Source organism: Balaenoptera acutorostrata, chromosome 8 (assembly GCF_949987535.1).
Source record: "Balaenoptera acutorostrata chromosome 8, mBalAcu1.1, whole genome shotgun sequence".
Taxonomy (NCBI): Eukaryota; Metazoa; Chordata; class Mammalia; order Artiodactyla; family Balaenopteridae; genus Balaenoptera; species Balaenoptera acutorostrata.
In genome coordinates, this window is record NC_080071.1 from 87,338,820 (window position 1) to 87,361,735 (window position 22,916).

The 22,916-nt window shown below is 44.2% G+C and overlaps 1 protein-coding gene across 5 annotated transcripts in view; it reads left to right on the forward strand.

Annotated features, from left to right (window-relative positions):
* The window catches only part of DIS3L2 (DIS3 like 3'-5' exoribonuclease 2), a 386,722-nt gene that overhangs the window by 288,570 nt on the left and 75,236 nt on the right, over window positions 1-22,916 (forward strand). For all 5 annotated transcript variants that reach the window (XR_009009011.1, XM_007184723.2, XM_007184727.3 and 2 more), the window contains one exon: window positions 3,391-3,498. Coding sequence is in view for 4 of the 5 variants with exons in the window: in XM_007184723.2 (XP_007184785.1) it covers window positions 3,391-3,498 (108 nt within the window). In the remaining variant the exon portion in view is untranslated. The remainder of the gene's footprint in view (window positions 1-3,390; window positions 3,499-22,916) is intronic.

A 22,916-nucleotide genomic window follows, 5' to 3' on the forward strand; every position in this document is an offset into this window, starting at 1 on the left:
TGTTACTGGTGTGGGCTGTGAGTTCTAGAACTTACTTTTCCTTACCGAAGGTTGTTTACTGTACTGAGACAGAATACAAGTCCAGATACCTCACACGGAGTAGGACACCACTGGGGTTTGTTTTGTTTTTGCTGATAAAGAAACTTAACTAGCTAACTTCACCTCAGCTAGTGCATAGCTGCTGCTCTGTTACTTCAAAATTACTTAGCAGAGTGTTAGAAAGTGTTGCTTGACACTGCAAATCCAGGAGGTCCACAGTAAGTACGTTGGATAAATGTCTGTTAATGCTGCCGTTTTTAGTTTGGGAGGTGGGGGTGAATGATGATGCCGTTAATCAAGAAAAACATGGAAGAAGGAATAGATTTAAAGGTAGGAGGGAGGGAGCCTGAAGTAGCTTCAGGACATCCAGGTAGATTTACTCATTTTGTCTTTGGAATTTTAGAGTAAACAAATAACATTCCAGGATAGCTATAAGTCATGGTTTGAAAATAAGTTGAAGAGGATTTCCTTTTTTTTTTTTTTAATTTAAGAGAGTATACCATTGAATCAGTTTATAATGGAATAGAAAATCAATAAAAGGAAGAAATAATTTGGGCTTAAAAAACTGCATAGTGAGTGACTAGTTGACCGCAGTGTTCATCTAGGGAATCTGGATTTGTGAATCTTTCAGTGATTATTTTTTCTTCCAGTTTTATTGAGATATTGATAGACTAGAAATATCGAACTAAGTTCAGGGTGTCCAGCGTAATGATTTGACTTACATATATTATGAATGATTCTCACAGTACGTTTAGTGAGCATCCGTCATCTCATACAGATCCAGCATTAAAGAAATAGAAAAAGTATTTCCTTCCTGGGACAAGAACTCTTAGGATTTACTCTCTTAACAGCTTTCATAGATAACGCAGTGTTCATTATATTTATCACGTTGCACATTACATCCCTAGTATTTATTTATCTTATAACTGGAAGTTTGTACCTTTTCACTACCTTCAGCAATTCCCCTCGCCCCCCAAATCAGTGATTTTTTTTTAAATAAATTTATTTATTTTATTTATTTATTTTTGGCTGCGTTGGGTCTTCATTGCTGTGCACGGGCTTTCTCTAGTTGTGGTGAGCAGGCGTACTCTTTGTTGCAGTGCGTCGGCTTCTCATTGCGGTGGCTTAGGCTCTAGGCACTTGTGCTTCAGTAGTTGTGGCACGCAGGCTTCAGTAGTTGTGGCTCGCGGGCTCCAGAGCGCAGGCTCAGTAGTTGTGGTGCATGGGCTTAGTTGCTCCACGGCATGTGGAATCTTCCCGGACCAGGGCTCGAACCCATGTCCCCTGCATTGGCAGGCGGATTCTTAACCACTGCGCCACCAGGGAAGTCCCCAGTGATGTTTTATCGGAGTATTCTGTTAACGTTCCAACATGTGATTTGGTCAGTTGTGGTATTTTCAATTACTGAAGCATTGATTCAGCAGTTTCAGTCTGATGAAACCATGTCACAAGTTTACACTCAGCCCTTGGGTTCTTTTATTTTCCCCAGCTTTATTGAGGAATCATTGGCAAATATAATTGTGTAATTTTAGAGTGTATGATGTGATGATTTGATATACATGTACATTGTGAAATGATTGCCATGATCAAGGTAATTAACACATCCATCACCTCACACAGTTAACTCTTTATTGTGTCTGTGGTTAGAATGCTTAAGATTTACCTCAGCAAATTTCAAGTATACAATACCCTGTTATTAACTACAGTCCCATGCTGTACCTTAGATCCTCAGACATTATTCATCTTATAACTGAAAGTATGTAAAAGTATTTGACCTCCACCTTCCCATTCTCCCTCTCCCCAGCCCCTGGCAACTACCATTCTAGTCTCTGTTTTTATGAAATCGGCTTTTTTTTATATAAAAGATTCCACACATAAGTGATACATACAGCATTTGTGTTTCTCTCTCAGGCTTGTTTCACTTAGCATAATGCCCTCCAGGTTCGTCCATGTTGTCACAAATGGCAGGATTTCCTTCTTTTTATGGCTGAATAATATTTCAGTGTGTGTGTGTGTGTATCACATTTTCTTTATCCATTCAACTGTCAACAGACACTTAGGCTGTTTCCATGTCTTGGCTCTTGCGAATAATGCTGCAGTGAACATGGGAGTGCAGGTATCTCCTCAAAGTACCAATTCCGTTTCTTTTAGATATACACCAGTACTGTTTTCCATAATGGCTGTACCAATTTACATTCCCCCCAATAATGTACAAGGCTTCCCTTTTCTGCACAACCTCACTAACGTTTGTTATCTCTTATCTTTTTGATAATAGCCATCCTAACAGATGAGAGGTGATATAGAAATTAAGAAAGCAGTCACACTCAGAAAAGCATCAAAAACAATAAAATACTTGGGAATCTAACCAAAGAGGTAAAATACCTATACATTGAAAACTTTAAGACATTGATGAGAAAATTGATGAAGACACAAATAAGTAGGAAGATACCCTGTGTTATTGGATTGGAAGAATTAATATCATTTAATTGCCCATACTACCCAAAGTGATCTATAGATTCAGTGTAATCCCTATAAAAATTCCAATAGCATTTTTCACAAAAATAGAAAAAACTCTCCTAAAATTCATATGGAATTCACAAAAGACCCTGAATAGCCAAAGCAATCTTGAGAAAGAAGAACAAAACTGGAGGTATCACACTTCTGATTTCAAACTCGATTACAAAGCTACAATAATCAACACAGTATAGTATTAACATAAAAACAGACACATAGACCAATGGAACAGAATAGACAGCCCAGAAATAAACGCATGTATGTATGGCCAACTAATCTTTGACAAGGGTGCCAAGATGGGGAAATAATTGTCTCTTCAATAAATGGTGTTGAGAAAACTGGATAGCCACATGCAAAAGGATGAAACTGGACCCCTAACTTACAACATGAACAGAAATTAACTCAAAATGAGTTAAAGACTTAAATGTAAGACATTGGGTTCTTAAGCGTACAGTTATCTGGGATAGTTATATTCACAAGTACAAGTCATTCTTGAGTCTAGAGCTTTAGTTTTAGTGTATAGTTATTTTTATAGTTTTTTTTTTTTTAGTTTTAGTGTTTAGTTATTTTTCATTGCTATTGTGTATTTTTCCTTCCATTACCAGTTCTTCTCACCTTTCGCATTCACATTCCCATTTGACCCTAAAGGCTTATGGAAGATTATCAGATAGTGTGGTCTTTCTGCTGAATCTTCAAGGAAAAGAGTTTCCTCCGTGTTCAGCTCACTCTGGAAGCTCAAGCTGTTCACCAAAGCTCTGCCCCCTGGGCTGCTTCTGAGCCTGTGGTTAGCTCCTGCGGATTGGAAAAAGCTGCTCATGGCCTGTTCTCTGTTTGCAGGTTGTCCCCATGCTTCCCAGGCTGCTGTGTGAGGAACTGTGCAGCCTCAACCCCATGACCGACAAGCTGACCTTCTCCGTGATCTGGACGCTAACTCCGAAGGGCAAGGTAACAAGTTACATGCGTGTCCATTCCATTCAGTGAGTCCCTGTTCAGCAACACTGTGCCTCTGGTGCTGGGCTGGAGCCCCGTGGTGGTAGGATGAGGGCAGTGTAGGGGCAGTGCCAGAGAGGAGAACATAGGGGAAGAGCTCTCGGTCCACTTAGAAGGCTGAGCCTCAGCAGTTTTCAGTGTATCATGTGAAGGAAGAACGAGTGTAAGCAGAGTCACGTGGGGGAGGCCTCGTGCAGGAGAGGGTGTACATGAAGGTGCGTGTGGATGGCATTGGCCGGGTGGATGGGCCTGGGCTGTGGTTAGGAGAGCAGGCCATTGTGTGAAGGAGGACATTTGGGGAAAGGGTGGTGAGTTTGAGTAGGTGAGGTAGACTCAAACCATGGGACCCTCAAATGCCAGTTGCAAATGAGCTGTAGGTGTTAGGTTTCCTCTGAAGTGTCATGAGAAAGGTGACATCTTAGAAAGATGAGTGCTGCGTCATTGTGCTGTTTGAAGATGAGTGAAGTTTGCACAAGGTAGTGCTGTAATCAGGGCACAAGGTGATGAAACCATGGACTGAGAACAGAGAGGAGAATAATGTCAGCGGCCATTCCCTAAATATAGGGAATAAATGAGACAGATAAATGAAAGATGACTCCAGAAAAAACTAGTCCCCTCCCGCAAAACAGAAACAACTCTAAACTTCTGAAAATAGGGTAATGATTGGGTAAGCTATGGTAGCGACTCAGTGGAATGTTGTACAATTACTAAAGTTGTTACAAAGACCATGTAAGAACATGGGAAAAGTTTATGCTGTAATATTAAATGGAAGTTAAAAAAAAAAGATATTTAATTATAAAGAGGTTCCAAATAAAGATGGAGGATCAAATACCCACATTTACTTTCATTCCCTCCCAAAACCTCACTAAAACAACAGTGAAGAGATTTTTTTTTTAAAAGACATAAACCCACAAGGACAAAGAGAATGGGAGAGGAGACAACAGCAACAAAAATTTGGAAGCTGAGAAGCAGATGGATGAGTGGTAACTGACTTAGCAGTCCTGAGAGAGCTGAGTCCTGAGCCAACAACAGAGAAAGCCAAGAAACAACCCAGTTTACACAGCAGAATCCTAAAGAAGTTCAGAAATTGACAGCAGCAGGTAACTCTGTAAAGTGGGGGAAGAGGTGGGTGAAGAAGAGACTAACTGTATTGGTTGAAAATTTATTTAAAAAGATTGCCCCTTCCATAACGTAGTAGAAGACCAGAAATTTATCCTTGGGACAGGATAAAGGAAAGGCTGTCTGAACTAGGGGACGCCAAACACAGTTGTGGTAGTGGCCCCTTTGGGAGGTTGAGTGAATGCTGGCACGTTGAATACTGGCCGAACATTAAGAGTCCCAGCTTTCTTTTCCCAGCCAACCTCAGAATGCTAGTAGCCAAGCCTATACCCTTGAGTCCAAAGATAGGAAAATCTTTCTCTAAGGAATCTGAGCGGTAAAGAAGATTTAAAGCTAATAACCTCAAGGATTTCCCAACCAACAGCTCAGCTGTGTTTCCCTACAGTAAAGCTTGCAGACAATAAGCTCCACCCACTCAAGCAGAGCTTTTTAGGATTTCACTAAAAATCAGCCTTTTAACATTTCACTTTCCTATATAAAGAGAACCAAGAGGAAAGCCTCGAACGTGAAGTAGGAAAACCAAAGCAGGAAAACCAAACAGGAAAGCAACTAGAACAAAACAAGGAGAAGAAACTATTTTTTTATATCCTCAGAGAATTTCCTTTTTAAAGAAAGTATCTGTATTACAAGATTTAGACACTTTAAAAAAGAAACATTCGGAATGGAGGAAAAGGAGCTCTTTTTTAATTAAATTAACAGCATGAAATTAAAAACATGATAGAAGAAATGAAGAAGACTCAAGGTTCAGATTGGAAGATAAAGTTGAAGAATTGTCCCAGAATATGATAGAAAAGACAAGAAAAGTAGAGGACCAGTCCAAGACATCCAACATCTGTTCAATGAGCATTCCAGAAATAGGGAACAGAGAAAAAGAGGGAGAAGAAATGATCAACAGAATCATTCAGGGAAATGCCCCATTACTGCAGGATTTGACTTTCCAGACAGAAAGAGCCTGCTGCCCAGCACAGTGATGGAGAAGCACCATCTCCAAGCCACATTGTCATAAAATTTCAGAACACCGAGGACAAAGAAAAGATCCTGTAGGCTTCTAAGAAGGAAAAAAAGAGTCACATACAGTAGATCCAAACTCAAAATAACTTAAGACTTTTCTGTTGTAACCCTAATTTCTGAAAGACTGTGACTTCCATGCTAAAATGCTGTACCCAGCCAAGCCATCAATAAAATGTGAGAGCAGGAAAGGACATTTTCAGACATGCAAGGTCTCAAAAAAAATGTACATCTCATATACCCTTTCACAGGAAGCTACCAGAAGATGTACTTCACCAAAAAGAAAGAGTAAATCAGGAAGGAGGAAGACGTGGGATTCAGGAAACAAATAAACTAGTACAGTAAAGAAGTGAAAGAATCACCTAGATTGCAAGTCACCAAACTTTCCCTGTAAAGGACCAGTTAGTAAATATTTTTGGTTTTATAGGCCATTTGGTCTATTACAGCTACTCAACTCCGCCATTGTAGCACGAAAGAAGACAATACATAAATAATGAGAATGCTGTTTCCCACTAAAACTTTACTTAAAAACAAGTGGCAGGCTGGATTTGGCCCACAGACCGTAATTTGTTGACACCTGACCTAGACGATGGTGAAGAAAGTTCCCAGGGTACCAGCTCTACGCAGATGCAGAAGACAGGGGTTCAGATTGGAGCAGGTCAGAAGGTGACCATCTGCAAGCCAGGAAGAGAGCACTCACCAGATACTGAGTTGGCTGGCATCTTGATCTTGGACTTCTCGGCCTCCAGAACTGTGAGAAATAAATTGTTTAAGCCACCCAATCTGTGGTATTTTGTTATGGCAGCCCTAGCAGACTAATATACTATCAACTGAACTTTTTTACTGGATTACATTAAAATCTATTGGTCTGTTTCACACTTTGAATGGATCTTTTACCCATGCATGATTTTTTTATCATGTATTTAGAAATTTAAGTCATTTAGAAAATATTGGCTTATTAGTCTGATTTTCTTAATGTGGACACATTTCATTATATGATATTAAAAAATCATATTTATTAATATCACTACAGACCCTAGACAAGTCTTTAAGTATTAGAAAACGTGTATCATGTGTCAGATAACAAGGTTTTCAAAATTCTGATTTTTGTAAAAGCTCTAATTTTATCATTGGCAATAAAGAATGTTAGTTGTTTTTCTTGAAGTGCCAGATAACCATCGTGTGTCACTTGTTCCTCCAAGTAACAATGATGTTCTGTAAAAAAGGCAGTCAGTTCATCTCACAACTCAAAGTTATGTTAAGTGCTTTTCCTGAAGACAACCACTGTACTTTGACATGCTGCATAAGTGAAAAAGACAAGTACTCAAGGGTTGAGCCATAATAAAAGTGTTAACTTTTACCGCTTCATCAAGAACATTCTTAAGTGAACTAGGTTTTTTCTTTTCTGCGAGTGTGTGCTGGTGACGAGACCCCGACCACTGCCACCACTTGTTGCCATTGCCTGATTCATGCCAAGGCATTAACAGTTTTCCCCACCAGTGCTTCTGTACCATCCGTATAAATGTCAACACATGGAAAAGGGCAAAGAATGCCTACTAGTATTATTACGAAAATCGTTTTGACCTCACGGATCCCCACGAGTCCACAGGCCATACTTCAAGAACCACTGCTTTAGACAATTGATGGAAAACTTGAGGTGGATTAATGTACAGAGTTTACAGAAAAACCAACCAAATTAAAACAAGACAGTTGTTAGTTTCGGTGAAAATAAAAAGTTGTGTAGGAAAGAAAAGTAACGCTTAGTATTTACATAGTTGTAATAGTTAAATCTCATAGTTATGATGTAACTTTCTTGGGAAGATTGAGGGCCTGGAATGGTTATCTGGGTTTGGTTGGGGGAAGGGAGTGTATGTGGAAAGAAAAGTAAATTCTCTTCTTCTATAGTGAAAAGTTTGTGAATAATGCCTAAAGCTGAAAAATCAAGTAGTAATCAAGCAGATTATATAGAAGTATGAAAAGTAAATAACAGGGCTTCCCTGGTGGTACAGCGGTTAAGAATCCACCTGCCAATGCAGGGGACATGGGTTCGAGCCCTGGTCCGGGAAGATCCCACATGCCACGGAGCAGCTAAGCCCGTGCGCCACAACTACTGAGCCTGCGCTCTAGAGCCTGCGAGCCACAGCTGCTGAGCCCGCGTGCCACAGCTACCGAAGGCCGCGCAGCTAGAGCCCATGCTTCACAGCAAGAGAAGCCACCGCGGTGAGAAGCCTGCGCACAGCAGCGAAGAGTAGCCCCCGCTCGCTGCAACTAGAGAAAGCCCATGCGCAGCAATGAAGACCCAACGCAGCCAAAAATAAATAAATTAATTAAATAAATAAATTTTTAAAAAAAGAAAGTAAATAACAAAATAATCTGCTGAGAGGTGAAAGTGGCTGCCCTTGGGGAGGGGCAGAGGAGGGAGAGGGACAGAGGGCTGCTGTTCTTCATAATGAGCCTTTAAAACTACTTCACTGTTTGCACTATCGATACTTCAATTTTTAAATTTTTATTTTGAAAAATTTCAAACATACATGAAAGTAAAGAAGATAACACAATAAATCCACCATCCCTATCTCCTAGATTTAACTACTGTCAACATTTATTCTTTGCTAAAGTATTTTAAAGCAGACCACAGACATCATGCCATTTCACTCTTACATATTTTGATATGTGGCTCTAAAAAATCTGGACGTTTTCTTACATAACCACAATGCCATCAGACACCTAACAATTAATAGTAATGCCCTGGTGTCATCTAAAACCCAGTCCATAATTACATTTCCCAGATTGTCTCCAATCGATTTGTCCAAAGTGGAATCAAGACAAGTTACCAAAGTTACATTTGGTTTTTGTGACTCCTAAATATCTGATAATAAGTTCCTTTTTTAAATTTATTTATTTATTTATTTATTTATTTATTTATTTTATTTTTGGCTGTGTTGGGTCTTCGTTTCTGTGCGAGGGCTTTCTCTAGTTGCGACAAGCAGGGGCCACTCTTCATCGCGGTGCGTGGGCCTCTCACTATCGTGGCCTCTCTTATTGCGGAGCACAGTCTCCAGATGCGCAGGCTCAGTAGTTGTGGCTCACGGGCCCAGTTGCTCCGCAGCATGTGGGATCTTCCCAGACCAGGGCTCGAACCCGTGTCCCCTGCATTGGCAGGCAGATTCTCAACCACTGTGCCACTAGGGAAGCCCAATAAGTTCCTTTTTAAGAGTCAAGAAGCAAACACTATCTGAAATACAAACAAGGAATTGTGAAGACAGTATGCCAGCAGTCATATTTTGGTGGGGGTGGGAACATGCATGGGGGAAAAAAATGAATGGCAAAAGACCAGAAGGAAATAAAATAGAATGCCTGTAGTGGTTGTGTTTGGGTAGTAAGACGACGAGTAATTTTTTCTACTTTTTTGTATTTTCTAGTGTTTTTTGAAAACATGTATTACTTTCATATTTTTATAAATGCTTATTTTGCAAAAGTTTAACTAAATAGAAAATAAAAGCCTATAGAAGAAAACTAACTTGAGTCAACAGAAAAGAACTCTGAATCTGAATTAAGCCTGCCAGGGCCAGACCCAAGGAATAAAAAGCTTCCTGATCTAATGAGCTTCCAAAATACGAGGGTCATAAAAGAAGCACTCGGAAGAGGCAGACTCTGAAAACTCAGCTGGTCTCTGGAGGGCTTCTTTTGGAGGCAGTGTCTAGTGACCAAGCCTTCTGGCACCAGGGGGCTGAAGAGCAGGTGCGAAGAAGGCACAGTGTCCAGGAGGGGATGCTGGGCCTCTGTCAACCAAGCCAAACAGGCAGTGTGAACATTCAGACTTCAGACAGTCGTGAAGCAAGACCCACTAACCACACTCCTTGTACTGTGGTCATTGAGACATCCTACCCAGAACAAGAGGCCACACGGTGGGCGGACCTGGTTGGTTAGTCTTGGGTGTAGTGACAGATAAGTATCTCTTACTCACAGTCAAGATGCATGAAATGAGAGTTCAGATTCCAGACTCATGTCCAAGAGATGGTGCTTGTTCAAGACACTGGCAAGGAAAGCCTGAGTTGGTGGGGAGGGGTGGGAGAAGGGGAGGGTCAGGGGGCCAGAGAAGGCAGTAAGGAGGGAGGTGGCCCTGCATCGGGAACCCAGTAAACAAGGAGGAGGGCAGCCAAAGCCTGAGGCTGGGTTTGTATGTAGTGGTGGCTTCTCGTGGTACAAGGTCTTGGACTTAGAAGGAGCCAGAGAAGGGCCAGCAGCATTGAGCCACTACTACTGCAGCATGGCTGCCAGTCTCACCTGGACTTGAAGTGGAGAAAATTTTTGGTTTTTTTTTTCCTTTGTCTGCTGGAATGTCTTACTTTCTGGAGCAGGCATGGTCAGCTATAGAAAGCCTATTCCAACTTTTTTTAAACACCCAGTAGGTTTTTTTTAAGTATCCACTAGGAAGCCTTGGTCATATATACTTTCATTAAGCCATTGCCCAGGTTTTTAGAACAGTAAACTCTGAAAGATCCATTTGGGGCATATTTCTCACGTATTGGTGGTAAGAGCATTGTTCTCTGATCTAGATAATTGTGATAATATATTTTCGTAAGGGAAAACAAACCCAGCTAAATCTGGTGCTTTGTAAGGTCCAACTCTGGTACCATGAAATCCACTTTGACCATGTCAGGCCAGTGACTCATCATCCCTGAGCACCGCCGGCACGTCTGTCTCAGTTGGCACTAAGGCCCTGCAAAACAGAGACCAGGTCCACGTGCTTCATTCATCGGAGGCATCTTAATTTGAAGTCCCCTTTGGAAACAACACCAATCTTACACTTTAAAGAAGGTCACAAACAATGAATCTGACTTGATAACTAAGTCCTTAAGACTTAGAACCATAAAATCTCAGGGTCAGAGGTCAGAATCATAAAGAAAGAGTCTCACAATTACAGTAGCTATCCACAGCTTGTGTCTCCCATAGCGTACCTGCCCTGTGCTGTCTGGCTCAGTTAGAATGCAGGAGAGTACTCCAGAGGTGCCCGTTTCAGCCTCAATCAGTGGCAAACTCCTTTCAGCCATTTACACAGCCCAAAAGCCATGGGGTCATTATTGACTCTGGTCTTTCTCTCACCCCTCACATCCAGGCCAGCAGTAAGTCACCTCAGCTTTGCTTCTGATGCCTCCAGAATCTGCCCCCTTCCTTACCACTCCCAGCACTGACACCTGCATCCAGGCTGCCATCCCCCACCTGGACTGCAGGGTCCTCCTAACTGTTCTCTGAGCTTCTGCTCCTGCCCCGCTTCATCTCTCCCTACACAGCAGTAAGAGTGATGCTTCTAAATCAGAAATTAGGTCTCGTCTCTTTCTCCTTTTTAATAGCTTGTCGGTCTCTCATTCAGAATAAAATCTAAGAAATCTTTAAAGTGGGATTTTTTTTCCTGTTCTTTTCTCGCTGTCCTCTCTGCTAGAAATGCATGGATTACAGAGAGTTCTTGGGACTAGGGTCTCTTCTCATTGCCTGGAGCATCTTTACTCACATGGGAAAAGCAGCTTTTACTACGTGGCTGAGCTCTCCACTACGTAGCAGCTCCGAAGCCCAGCTTCCATGACCTGACCTCAGAGGAGGTCAGACTTCCCTAACTGCCATCCTAGAAAATCCTGCAAGTCTCTGCCCATTCCTTGTAGCTCAGGAAAAGTCTTTCTAGTCCCTGCCTAACACCCCCTTTTGAACATTGGACATTGTAGGAGAACTATGGTATGTGCCAGTTCAGGCTGTCTTTCTTCAGCTGGATCTTCAGTGCTACTTCGTAATCCTTTTCTTTATTGCTAACGCAGTTGTTTCAAACCTTTGTTCTCGGTTCCAGCTTCCAACTTTGCCTTCCAGTCCTCTTTCCCTCAAGACCCACCATTCCCCCAGGTAACTTTCAGTTTTCCTTCTTGGAAAGCAGAGAGACCAGCCAGCTGGGTCTGCTACAGTCCGCCCTTCAGAGGCTCATCGTTTCCCCTGTCTTGATGCAGTAAAACACGCTCCTGTTGCAACCTGAGGTTAAGCCCTATGTTCTCCAGGTCTTTTAATGGCATCGGCATCCTCGAACCACCCAGACTCTCGGTCTCTAGCCTGCCACATCCCAGCAGTTTTAAGTGATAGCAGCTCTCCCTTTGCAAAGTGTCTCTCATCAATCCTCTCTTCACTGTTACCACGGTCGCTGTCCCCACCCAAGTACTTGCCATCCTCCCCTGGATGGGAGAGACTGTTCATGGCCTCTTCATTCTGTTTCCCCAGTGGTGGTAGGTGACTTTCCAGAAGCTGAATCTGGTCCTATTGCTCAATATCCTCTTACAGCATGACAGTGGGACAGTGGGTTATGATTATCTACAAAAGTCTAATCTCTAGAGGATGGCAAGCAAAGACCTCCACCAACCCCTCCCCCATTGCATGACCATCTGCCACACATCCTTCAGCCCCCTCAGCCTCTGCTGTTGCCACTGTAGGGTTCGTTTGGCCTAATACGGAATTGCTCCACTTCTGAGACTTCGCATATGCTTTTCCCACTTCCTAGAATGTCCTTCCCCGCATCCCTACTAACATGAATCCTACTTATCCTTGAGACTCGGCTAAAATGCCACTTCTTCTCTGAAACTGTTATTAGTCCTTCATTCATTCACTTAGTAAATATTCATTGAATGTTTGCTCTGTTCTATACAAGATATTGAAGATACAGGAATTAAATATGCACTAAAATAGAAACAGTAGTTAATTCCTGATGGTGGATTTATAGATTTTTTTCTTCTCCTTTTCCCACCTATATTTTTTTAAAGTTTTCTGCAATGAATGGATATTGTCATTGTAGTAAAAGTAAGAATTATTTTGAGATTTTTTTTCTGTTTTTGTTTGTTTGTTTGTTTGTTTTAATAAACAGGAGAGAGATATTGGAGTGTTTTTGTAGGCTGCATGGGAAGGCGGATAGGAGATGTTGAAGGTGAGGAAGGAAGGAATAGATTTTTGGAACCGGGTCACGAAGGAAGTGGGAAGTTCAGGACCCAAACCCCAGGTGGGAGATCAGCTCTCACTAGGAGGATGAGGACCACAGACTCTCCCAGCCTGGAGAGAGTACAGCATGGGGTCCCTGCTGAAATCTGGGAGTGGGGCAAGGTGGCCTTTCTGAGAAAATGCTCAGATGGGAGGAACCCTGCCCTCCCTGTCAGAACCCATCTTCCCATCTCCCGCCCCTACAGCACCTGTTGTCTGCACTTAAGCACCATATGTGCACAGATCCGTCGTCCTACTGGACCTTAACATCCTTGTAGCAGAGCCCATTTTTAATTTTTAAAAAAAAATTTTTTTAAATTTTTGGCTGCATTGGGTCTTCGTTGCTGCGCGTGGGCTTCCGCTGGTTGTGGCGAGCGGGGGCCACTCTTTGTTGCAGTGCGCGGGCTTCTCATTGCAGTGGCTTCTCTTGTTGCGGAGCACGGGCCTTAGGCGCGCGGGCTTCAGTAGTTGCAGCACACGGGCTCAGTAGTTGTGGCACGTGGGCCCTAGAGCGCACAGGCTTCAGTAGTTGTGGCACGTGGGCTCAGTAGTTGTGGCTCGCGGGCTCTAGAGCGCAGGCTCAGTAGTTGTGGTGCACGGGCTTAGTTGCTCCGCGGCATGTGGGATCTTCCTGGACCAGGGCTCAAACCCATGTCCCCTGCACTGGCAGGCGGGTTCTTAACCACTGCGCCACCAGGGAAGCCCGCATTCTTAATTTTTTTAATCTCCTCCCTCCCCTCCCCCACAGCACAGTGCCATGTACCCCCAAAATGCTCAAAAATGACTTCATAAAATGAATCGCACGTCGTTTTCACAGTTCTGTTTGTTCAGCCTGCTGCATTAGCATGGTGTTCCCTTGGTAAGGCGTTTTTATCGCAGCAGCCGTCTCAGCACCCCTGAGCTATATCCTGGGATCGAGGAAGGCCTCGCACAGCTCCCGCCAGGAAAGGCACGCTGCCTGCTTCTGCGTGATGGGCCGTCTACAGAGTGTCTCCCCCTCTGCCTTCCCCGCTCACCCTGCCACTGCCACACCAGCTGCCACCTATGGAAATGCTATGAAACTTGAGAAATCAAACGGTGTGCTCCTCCCGGGTCATCTTGGTGTCTGCAGCAAGCCCACAGAGCCGAGGCGCATGTGTAGGACGTGTGACTGGGGGCTGCAGCTCATGGTAAAGAAACACAGTGCTGGGTTTTGTGTTTCATCCTCGTACATTGCAGCGGAAATCTTGCCCCAGCAGCTCCCGGTGAGAGACAATAGCTTCAAAGGCTGACTCCGAAAATAATAGAAAAGTTCCCAGAATATTCATCTTTAGTCCTTAGCGGGGCAGAATTGTTTTATTTCAGGCCTGTAGAGACAGCCTGGGACCAGAGGAGCCTTTGGAAGAACTCTCCTGTGTACTTTGTGTCCTGGTTTGCTAGTGAAGGTACCGGGCAATTAGAGGCTTACCTAAGGTCACTTCAAGGTAACAGCAGACTAAATCCTGAGCACAGATTTTGCTGTGAATCCTTGAGATTAAAATAAGAATATTTTCAAGACATACAAAACAAAACAAGACATTTATCATTTTTAAGACTGTCATGCAAAGAGCTAAAAATTATTTTTAATCAACTTTTCTCCTGCATTTTGATGTTACTAATCGTGGATTTGATTTAACTGTAAGGACTTGGGCTCTGAGGTTAATAAACAACATAACATGTCGCTGTGCTGCATGTCTTTAAAAGAAGGATGGACCTCTTTTTTTGAGAGATGGCTTAGGTTGGTCTTTTTGAAAGGCTGGAGCTGAATTAACCTCACAGGCTTTAGAAGTCTGTGATTTTGTGTTTCCTGGGTCAGTCTGAACGCAATTCTGAGAAGCCTCCTCCATTGCTCTCCTACTCTTTCCTCCCTTTCCTCCCTCTCCCCCACCTCCAGCTTCCTTCCCACAGCCCTTAGGCCTCCCAGCCAGTCCACCACCTTTAAAGCTTCCTCCCGCCCCTCCCCACCCCCTCGCAACTGTCTGCAGTAAAGGGAACACTGTTCAAAGACCGCTCAGGCGTGGACCCTCATCCTCTGTCACAGGCATGGAATTCTTGTCTCCTAACCACTTCCTGGCCTTCAGGCTTTTCTGCCATTTCCTAGGTTTGCAAGGCAGACACTTGAGGAAGTCTCCTTGTTTCCTTCCTGTTAGGCTTAGAAGTGTAGACAGCTACCTCCAGAAGTGTAGACAGCTACCTCCAGGGCAAGATGGTGTAGGGGAGCAAATTTGCCACCCCAAAATGTCTCTTTGACATGCGGATTATTTTGAGCTGAAAACAATCAAGACCCAAAAGACTCAGGAAGAAACTTTCACTTTACCCTAACTGTCCATAGAACATAGGTAGAGAGGACCTGTTTCCCGAAGGGAAGGAGTTGTCACCATAGATAACTATAGGATGAACTTGGTATGGTAGACAGGGAGGAACCTCACAAAATCTGTTTTGTTAAAATTCTCCTCTGTGTCCCATTGTCTCTGCCAGGCCCGACAAACATTTGTTTACCAAACATTTGCTTTTCCATCTTCAGGTGAATTTCCTTCCTCTGCTTCTAAATCCTAAACTACCCCCAACATCCTCTTTTGTCTTTAGTTGGAGATGGTATTTAAGGTAAGGTTTCAGCCATCTTAGTGAGTTACTCAGCTTTCTTGAGTCTCTTCCATGTATACCATGTTATTAAACTTTTGTTTGATTTTCTCCTATTAATCTGTCTCATGACAGTGTAATTCTTGGACCAGCCAGAAGAACCTAGAAGGGTAGAGGAAAATTTCCTCCTCTCTGGCAATAGGAATGGGCCTGATTATAGTCTGAGGGACAACAGACTAGGCTGGTGGCAAGTGACCTGAAACAGTAGAAGAGAACACAGTTGACTCTATACAAATAAATCCTCCAGAAAATTCTAGCACATAAATAAACTGCCTTATAACTAAAACTGGCAAATGCATGGCCCTCTGCTGCCCATGCTCCCTCCTCAGCTTCCCTTGGCATTGGTCACTAGTCGGCCTGTTACCTGAAAACTGGGTTCGCCTGTTGGTGGGTGTTGAGCCAAAAGACACAACCAAGCCAAAGAGCGGGGGAAGGAAGGATTTATTACTGGCAGCAAGTAAGGAGAACACCGAGGATCTTTCCCAAATCAGTGTCTCCCCGAGGAGCAAAATTGGGGAAGTTTTAAGCTAAGGATGCCTGCATACTCCTGAAGAGGCTTCAGCAAAGGAGGGTGGAGGGTTCAGCATAGAATTGGGGCAGAGGTTGATGGAGTACAGGTTATAGTTGATTGAAGTCACGAGGATCAGAAAAAGTCAACATCTTCATTCGTAGGTTCCAGTTAATCTGATAGATGAGCCCTCAAGGGGGGTTTGAATTTTGCAAAACAGCTCAGAAATGTGCTTGAGGCTAATCTTTACCGTTGAAACAGAACTAGGAGTCTTTATAACTGATATATTATCTCCGATACGGTTAAGTTAGCTCCCTGGCCTGGTAACAGCGGTTTGTTTTTACCTTCTTTCATTCCCTTAAATTCAGCGACTGAGACCTATTCTTCTGCAAGGACAAGCATTGTGGCCAGGCTCAGATCACAAAATGGCTGAGGCCTTAGATGGTTTCTCTTATGTAAGAAAGTTACATCTGGTTCTCTTACTCTGGGGACCCCCTATCCTATCTGCTTACACAGTCCCCCCCTTGAGATATTTCACTCTTCTTTCTTGAGGGGTACAGGGCTGAGAGTGGGCGTTGTAGTCTCCCTAGTTAGAGGAGTGAAACTCTCTTGTTGCTAGAGCTAGAGAAGTTTTGGGGTCCGCCGGAGTAGTGTCTGAACCTCTCGCTTGCATAGCATTATTCTAGCAGGTGTAGGAGAGGCACAGCAGGAGAGACAGTTAACAACAATTTTGCAACATCATTAGCAGAGACTTGATCCAAGAGACCCCTGAACCAAACCATTTTCCCAGTATTTTCCCTAAACTGGGAAGAGGATCATTCAGAGAAGAGATTTAATTTTTTTTCATATGCATCATGAGGTGAGTCACATTAGAAGACTCATCAGGTATAAAAACCAGCATTCAGCATGTCTTATAGCATAAGTTCCTCCTTGAGCAGCTATTAAAATATCAAGGGCCACGCAGTTCTGTAGGACCGCTTTTTTCATCATAGAAACTTCAGAGTTCAGCAGACCAACAGCCTGATTACTGTCGTTCTAAGGCTTGCTGGGTACATTTCATGAAGGCCTCTTTGTGAGTGATGATGGCCTCTGTTTTTGATTTCTGAATTCATTATTTTCCTTAATGGTAAAAGCAGATGTACAAAGCATGTTCAATAGGCCACTAAACAGGCCATTCTGGTCACTGTAAAGTTCAAGTTAAATCATGTATTAGCCAGAATGGCTTTCCCATACCTAACTTAGTGTGTGAAAATTTATTTTGTCATTTCCCTTTTGATTGCAAATCTTTTGATAGGTCAGATATTTGTCCCTTGATGCCAGGGTGATTGCTGCCTGGCATCCATCATGTCCCGTGGTGCCAGGCCTCCTTTTTGTTTATATATAGTTGCCTAGTTGTCTATGTTGGGGGAAAACTAATCAGATATAGTGAACAGGCTCAGAGGTGTGTTAATGGGGAAACATTTTATAGGCCATACACTGTATCAGTTATACTGAACTGTCACACAGACATTATACATGTGCTTTTAGCAGTAGACTTAAAGCAAGCCGTGGTATTTGTCATAAGTAGTTATACTCTGTGACAGTTTCACTAGAGAATTTCCTTTAGTTTTGTTGCACATGAGCTAGTTAAGAGTCCTTGATAAGGCTGCTGGGAATCTAAGAGTTTTCCATTTTTAGAGGAATCAGGTAGAGAGAAAAGAAAAATGTCTCAATCCTACCCACAAAGGTATAATTTACCAAGTTGTTGTAGGTTATAATTAGCTTAAGGGGAAAGGTTTCCTTGTATCTGGAAAACACAGATTAAAAGCCAGCAATATTTCTTTGGAAAAGATCCCCAGTATTCTCCTTACTCGCTGCAAGTAATAAATCCTTCCTTCCCCCGCTCTTTGGCTTGGTTGTGTCTTTTGGCTTGACACCCAGCAAGAGGCGAACCCAGTTTTCGGGTAACAGGCGCAGTCCGGCCACAGTAGTCGAGGACACAGCTAGGTCTAGATGAAGTGTATTGCTGACGGTGCTTCTGTCTTGTTTCTTACTCTTTGATCCTATCATGGTCTTCTCTGTTCTTCTTTAAGAAGTGACCTGTACTTCACTCCTTCACCATAGGCCTAGTGCAAGGAGCAGGCCCAGCCGAGGAGACCCCTGCTGGCTCCTCACCGCCACCCCCACCCCACCCCCACCTCTGCTCCCTGCATGACGTCACCAGCACCCTCCCATCACAGACGTGTTGCCCTCAGCCTCTCCGAGCTGTCTTCGAGCCCTGCCTCTTTCTGCCCGGTTTCTTTTCGGACACATTCCTCTCGGTACCTTTGCCTTTTTTCACCGCTGGGCCTCCCCACCCTTGGGTGGTTGCCTCGTGTCCACAGCTAAGAAGCGGCAGAAATCCGCATACCCCTGCCCTGGCCACCTCAACAGCCTGGTTTTGTTCCAGGCAGGAAAATGTTTCTTTCTTCCTGTTACGTTTTCCATTTGTTTGTTTGTGTGTGTGTTTTTATTGAATTATAGTTGATTTACAATGTTGTGTTAGTTTCTGGTGTACAGCAAAGTGGTTCAGCTGTATGTATGTATATGTGTATATATATATAGCTGAAAAACAATATGTATATATTCTTTTTCATCATAGGTTATTATAAGATATTGAAGATAGTTCCTTGTGCTATACAGTAGGACTTGTTATTTATCTGTTTTGTATATAGTAGTGTGTATCTGCTAATCCCAAACTCGTAATTTATCCCTGCCCCCCTTTCCCCTTTGGTAACCACAAGTTTGTTTTCTATGTCTGTGAGGCTGTTTCTGTTTTGTAAATAAGTTCATTTTCCTGATATGTTTTTTTGAACCAAATATTTTACGTATAGAAGCCCAGAGCTGTTACAGAAGTGATTTTGCATCTAATTACTTAAAATTACAAATTAACCCGATTAGCAGTTTTTCGAACCAAATATTTCTTAATGAGACACTGACATATTTTTTAGAAGATAAATTTTTAAATACATTTGAATGGAAATTAACTGTTTTCAAAGGATATGGTTTTCTCACAACTTTGTATCTATAAAATATAGAAACTTGATATTATTTTGTTTACTTCACTATTTTGTAACCTTCGGCTGAAATATAATAAAAATAGCACTAGATTTTGAGTCTGAGCTGATCCTGGCTGTCACTTAGGAGTTTTGTGACTTTTCACTTGTCACTTAGGATTTGTGACTTTTCACAAATCCCCAACCTTTTCTCTCAACGTAAAATGGGCTGAATAATGCACTCCTCCCAGATGTGTTGGAGAGATTTTAAAGGGTCGTAGGTATGAGAGTTCTGCCATCGAGCAGGGCCAGGTGCTTTGCAGTGTTGAGCCACTTCCTGTCCTACCTGGTACCGGAAAGTAGGTCTTGAGGTAGACAGTATTTGCTCGTTTCTAACCAGGTTTTTTTCCAGCCAGATGCCTTCCGTCGGTATTGGCAAGATATTTAATCTGACGTTCCACATAAGAATGTCCTAGAGTATATGCAGGAAACTTGCCGCCTGCAGAAAGGGAGTGACCCAAATCCTGTGATTAAACGAAGGGAAGAGGAAGGACATGATTCTTCTTTGAAGGGTTCTGTTTATGAAGCTCCTCGTGGCTTTTTTTACTTTTTCCATGAAAAACTCTTTGTCCTTTTGTCTTCTGCCACTGGCCCTGGTTACAAACAGGGCGTTGATGTGAATCCAGTTTCCAAATTGGAAATTAATGAGGTGTTCCATCCAGAGAGCCCTTCCTCCTGTACTGTAAGGCACGCTGCCCCCGGAAACCAACACCCCCCGCCTGGCCCCGTTTGGGTCTCTGCTTTCCTGTTGCCCTTCTCTGGGTAAGGCTGCGATGGGCATCCTTGCTGCCGCCCCACAATGTGGTTTCTTGGCCTAAGAATTTTTTTAGTCCGTGTGTCAGGTATGATTCCCAGAATCACTGGATTGTTTTGAAGCAGGATAGGTTCTGCTGCCCGACCGTCACTGGGCCAGGAAGTTCTTTTTGGCGCTTCAGAGCTTCCACTTCAGCCCTTTGTATGTTCAAAAAGAAGGTACAGGGCTTCCCTGGTGGCGCAGTGGTTGGGAGTCCACCTGCCAATGCAGGGGACACGGGTTCGAGTCCTGGTCCGGGAGGATCCCACATGCCGCGGAGCAACTGGGCCCGTGCGCCACAACTACTGAGCCTGCGCTCTAGAGTCCGAGAGCCACAACTACTGAGCCCACATGCCACAACTACTGAAGCCTGCGCGCCCTAGAGCCCATGCTCCGCAACGAGAGAGGCCACCACAGTGAGAGGCCTGCGCACTGCAACGAAGAGTGGACCCCACTCGCCTCGACTAGAGAAAGCCCGCGCGCAGCAACAAAGACCCAACACTGCCAAAAATAAATAAATAAAAATTAAAAAAAAAAAAAGGTACAGATTTTCTGGAATGCAGGCATTAAGGGAGGGGAGGCTCAAGTAAGGTGAAAGAGCTGTGGGAAGCTTCTCATCAGTGCGGAGTCTCAGCTTTGCTGGTGTTCGTGGGTGCTGTCATTGACTGATAAGGAAACAAGCTGAAGGAGCAGAGGTGCCCGTTAGGAAAAAAAAGTAGCTCAAACTGACTGAGATAGTGCAGCCATTTTGTATTGCTAGCAAGTTTTGATGAGGAGTGCGAGACTTCTGATTTTGTCAAGTTACAGTTAATACATTTTAAGAACTCCTCAGGATGAAAAGTGGCCCCTGGTCAGGGCTCAGCCCTATAAATGAGGGTTCAGAGGGAGCAACAAAGCTCTGTTTAGAGCCCGGATCCGTGGACTTCAGGGTGGCAGGGTGTCTAGGAACCTCCTGGAACTTACTGCAAAATTTTGTTTGTAAATACTTCAGGGGAGAGGGCCTGGAGCTTTAACTAGCTTTTTAAAGCAGTTCTTGGCCCACCAGTTTGCATGAAAATGGATGCCCAGTCAGGGTGGTCCGAGACTCCCTGCCCTGTGTGCGGTGGTTACCCTGTGTGAGAGTGCAGGGCTTACCTGTGTCTTCTAGGAAAAGGGGACACAGACCCCAAGAGGCCAGATAGCCTATGAGCCAGATGCCTGAGGGAGTGTGTGAAAAAGGAGTGGAATCGAGCAGAAAGGAACATTTCCCCAAGCTAAAGGTGTGGACACACAGAAGGAGGAGGATTGACTGACTGGGGTTGGAATGAAATGGAGAAAAGGAAACAAGCTGAATCTCCAGGGAGAAAACTTTGCGACCGCAAGAATGAATAGGTCGTGGCCCTGTCATCCTAGCGGAGGTTGGAGCAGCTCCATTAATGGGGAGTTTTCAGGAAATGTGGATGTGATGGAAAGACAAGCGTGGGCTGACCTTGAAAGGGGCTCTTCTGGAGACCTGCACGCACTACTTCCCCACAGGACTGTTGGGCAGTCCCTAGAATCGCCTCTACAATTTCTCTTGCATTCAGCACACGCAGACACCTCCTGAGAGCCAAATTCAGGACCCGCTTGCCACAGCAGAAGAGTCATGAGCACAGTATTTGAATTGCTTGTATTTTGAGATAGGAGTAGTTCTTGGAATAATCCAGAAAGTATAGTTTGAGGGGTTTTTTTTAAAGAAAGAAAGTCTGATATTACAGATTCAAGACTCTTCATAATAAGGCTCTTTGCACTGAACTAAAGAAAAATGTGAGAGGTTGCTGCCATTCTCTTCCTATGCTTCATGGCTGCCATTTCAAGAGCACTGGTTCTTCCTTCAGTGGAAGGAGAGGGTATCAGAGGGGTCTCTCTAGCCATCCAGGGTAGGAGCTGTGTGCCCTAGAGGTTTTGTGGTGTGGACAGCTGTGGGCTGGGCTCTCCCATTCCCCACTGGAAACACCTGTGGACCCTTCAGATGGTCTTTTTCGGGAAGTCTTGTCTCTGAAGTTGTGGCCACAGTGGTTTAGTTGATGAAAAGGGTGTTTGCAAGCCCGGGGAGAAAGTTTCTGCGGCCGATTGGAGCTCCCTCCCTTCTCCCAAGCCCCCTCTGCCCCTCAGCACATCTGGCTTTTCCCTGCTCATGAATTAGATTTCCCACAGCATTTATCTCTGACCTTCTCCACTGTCTTCGTGCCCTTGAACCCCACCCAGCCCCCTTCACTCTTTGTCCTACACTTTTCCAGAGATCGGGGCCATCCACTGTGAGTGCACTCACCTTCCCTCTTCTTCCCCTCGAGATCTCCTCCCCCTCACCTCCCCTTTTCTTCCTGCCCTCTCCAGGCCACTTTTCCTATCTCCTGGAGGGGTCGCCTTGGCACTACTTGGCACCACTCCCTTTGCTCTCTCGCGTCCTCAGCCTTCCTTTTGTACTGGCTTCTTCCCCTGCCTGCAAACACGGCACAGTCCTCTGTCCTGCCTGCTCAACAACTTCCCTGTCCTACCATCCTTCTGGAAGCGGTCACCCACGCTCATTGCATTGCCTCTACTGCTGGACAGTCACCTATCCTTTTTTTAAAAAAAAAAAAACATTTATTTATTTATTTATTTATTGGCTGTGTTGGATTTCCATTGCTGCGAGTGGGCTTTCTCTAGTTGTGGCGAGCGGGGGCTACTCTTCGTTGTGGTGCGCGGGCTTCTCATCGCAGTGGCTTCTCTTGCTGCGGATCACGGGCTCTAGGCACACAGGCTTCAGTAGCTGTGGCTGGCGGGCTCTAGAGCACAGGCTCAGTAGTCATGGCGCACAAGCTTAGTTGCTCCGCAGCATGTGGGATCTTCCCGGACCAGGGCTCGAACCCGTGTCCCCTGCATTGGCAGCAGATTCCCAACCACCGTGCCACCAGGGAAGTCCCTCACCCATCCTTAACCCAGAGCTTCCCAAACTTTTTCCCATCATAACACACGCAGAAGATGTTGCTGTTTGACTGGCACGTGGCGTGTGTGTGCCAGGCTGAGGGAAGGCAGGGCTCTGGTTGCCCTGAGGGCGAGAAGAAGCATGTGGCAGCATCCCTGTAATCCATTCCCAGCACATGCCTGAGATCTTTGCAATTCGACCCTGTCCCCCGCCCCGCCCCATACTTTTCCCCCTAAAATAGCCTTCCTAAAGACCACCAGTAACCAAATGCTAAATGCAAAGACC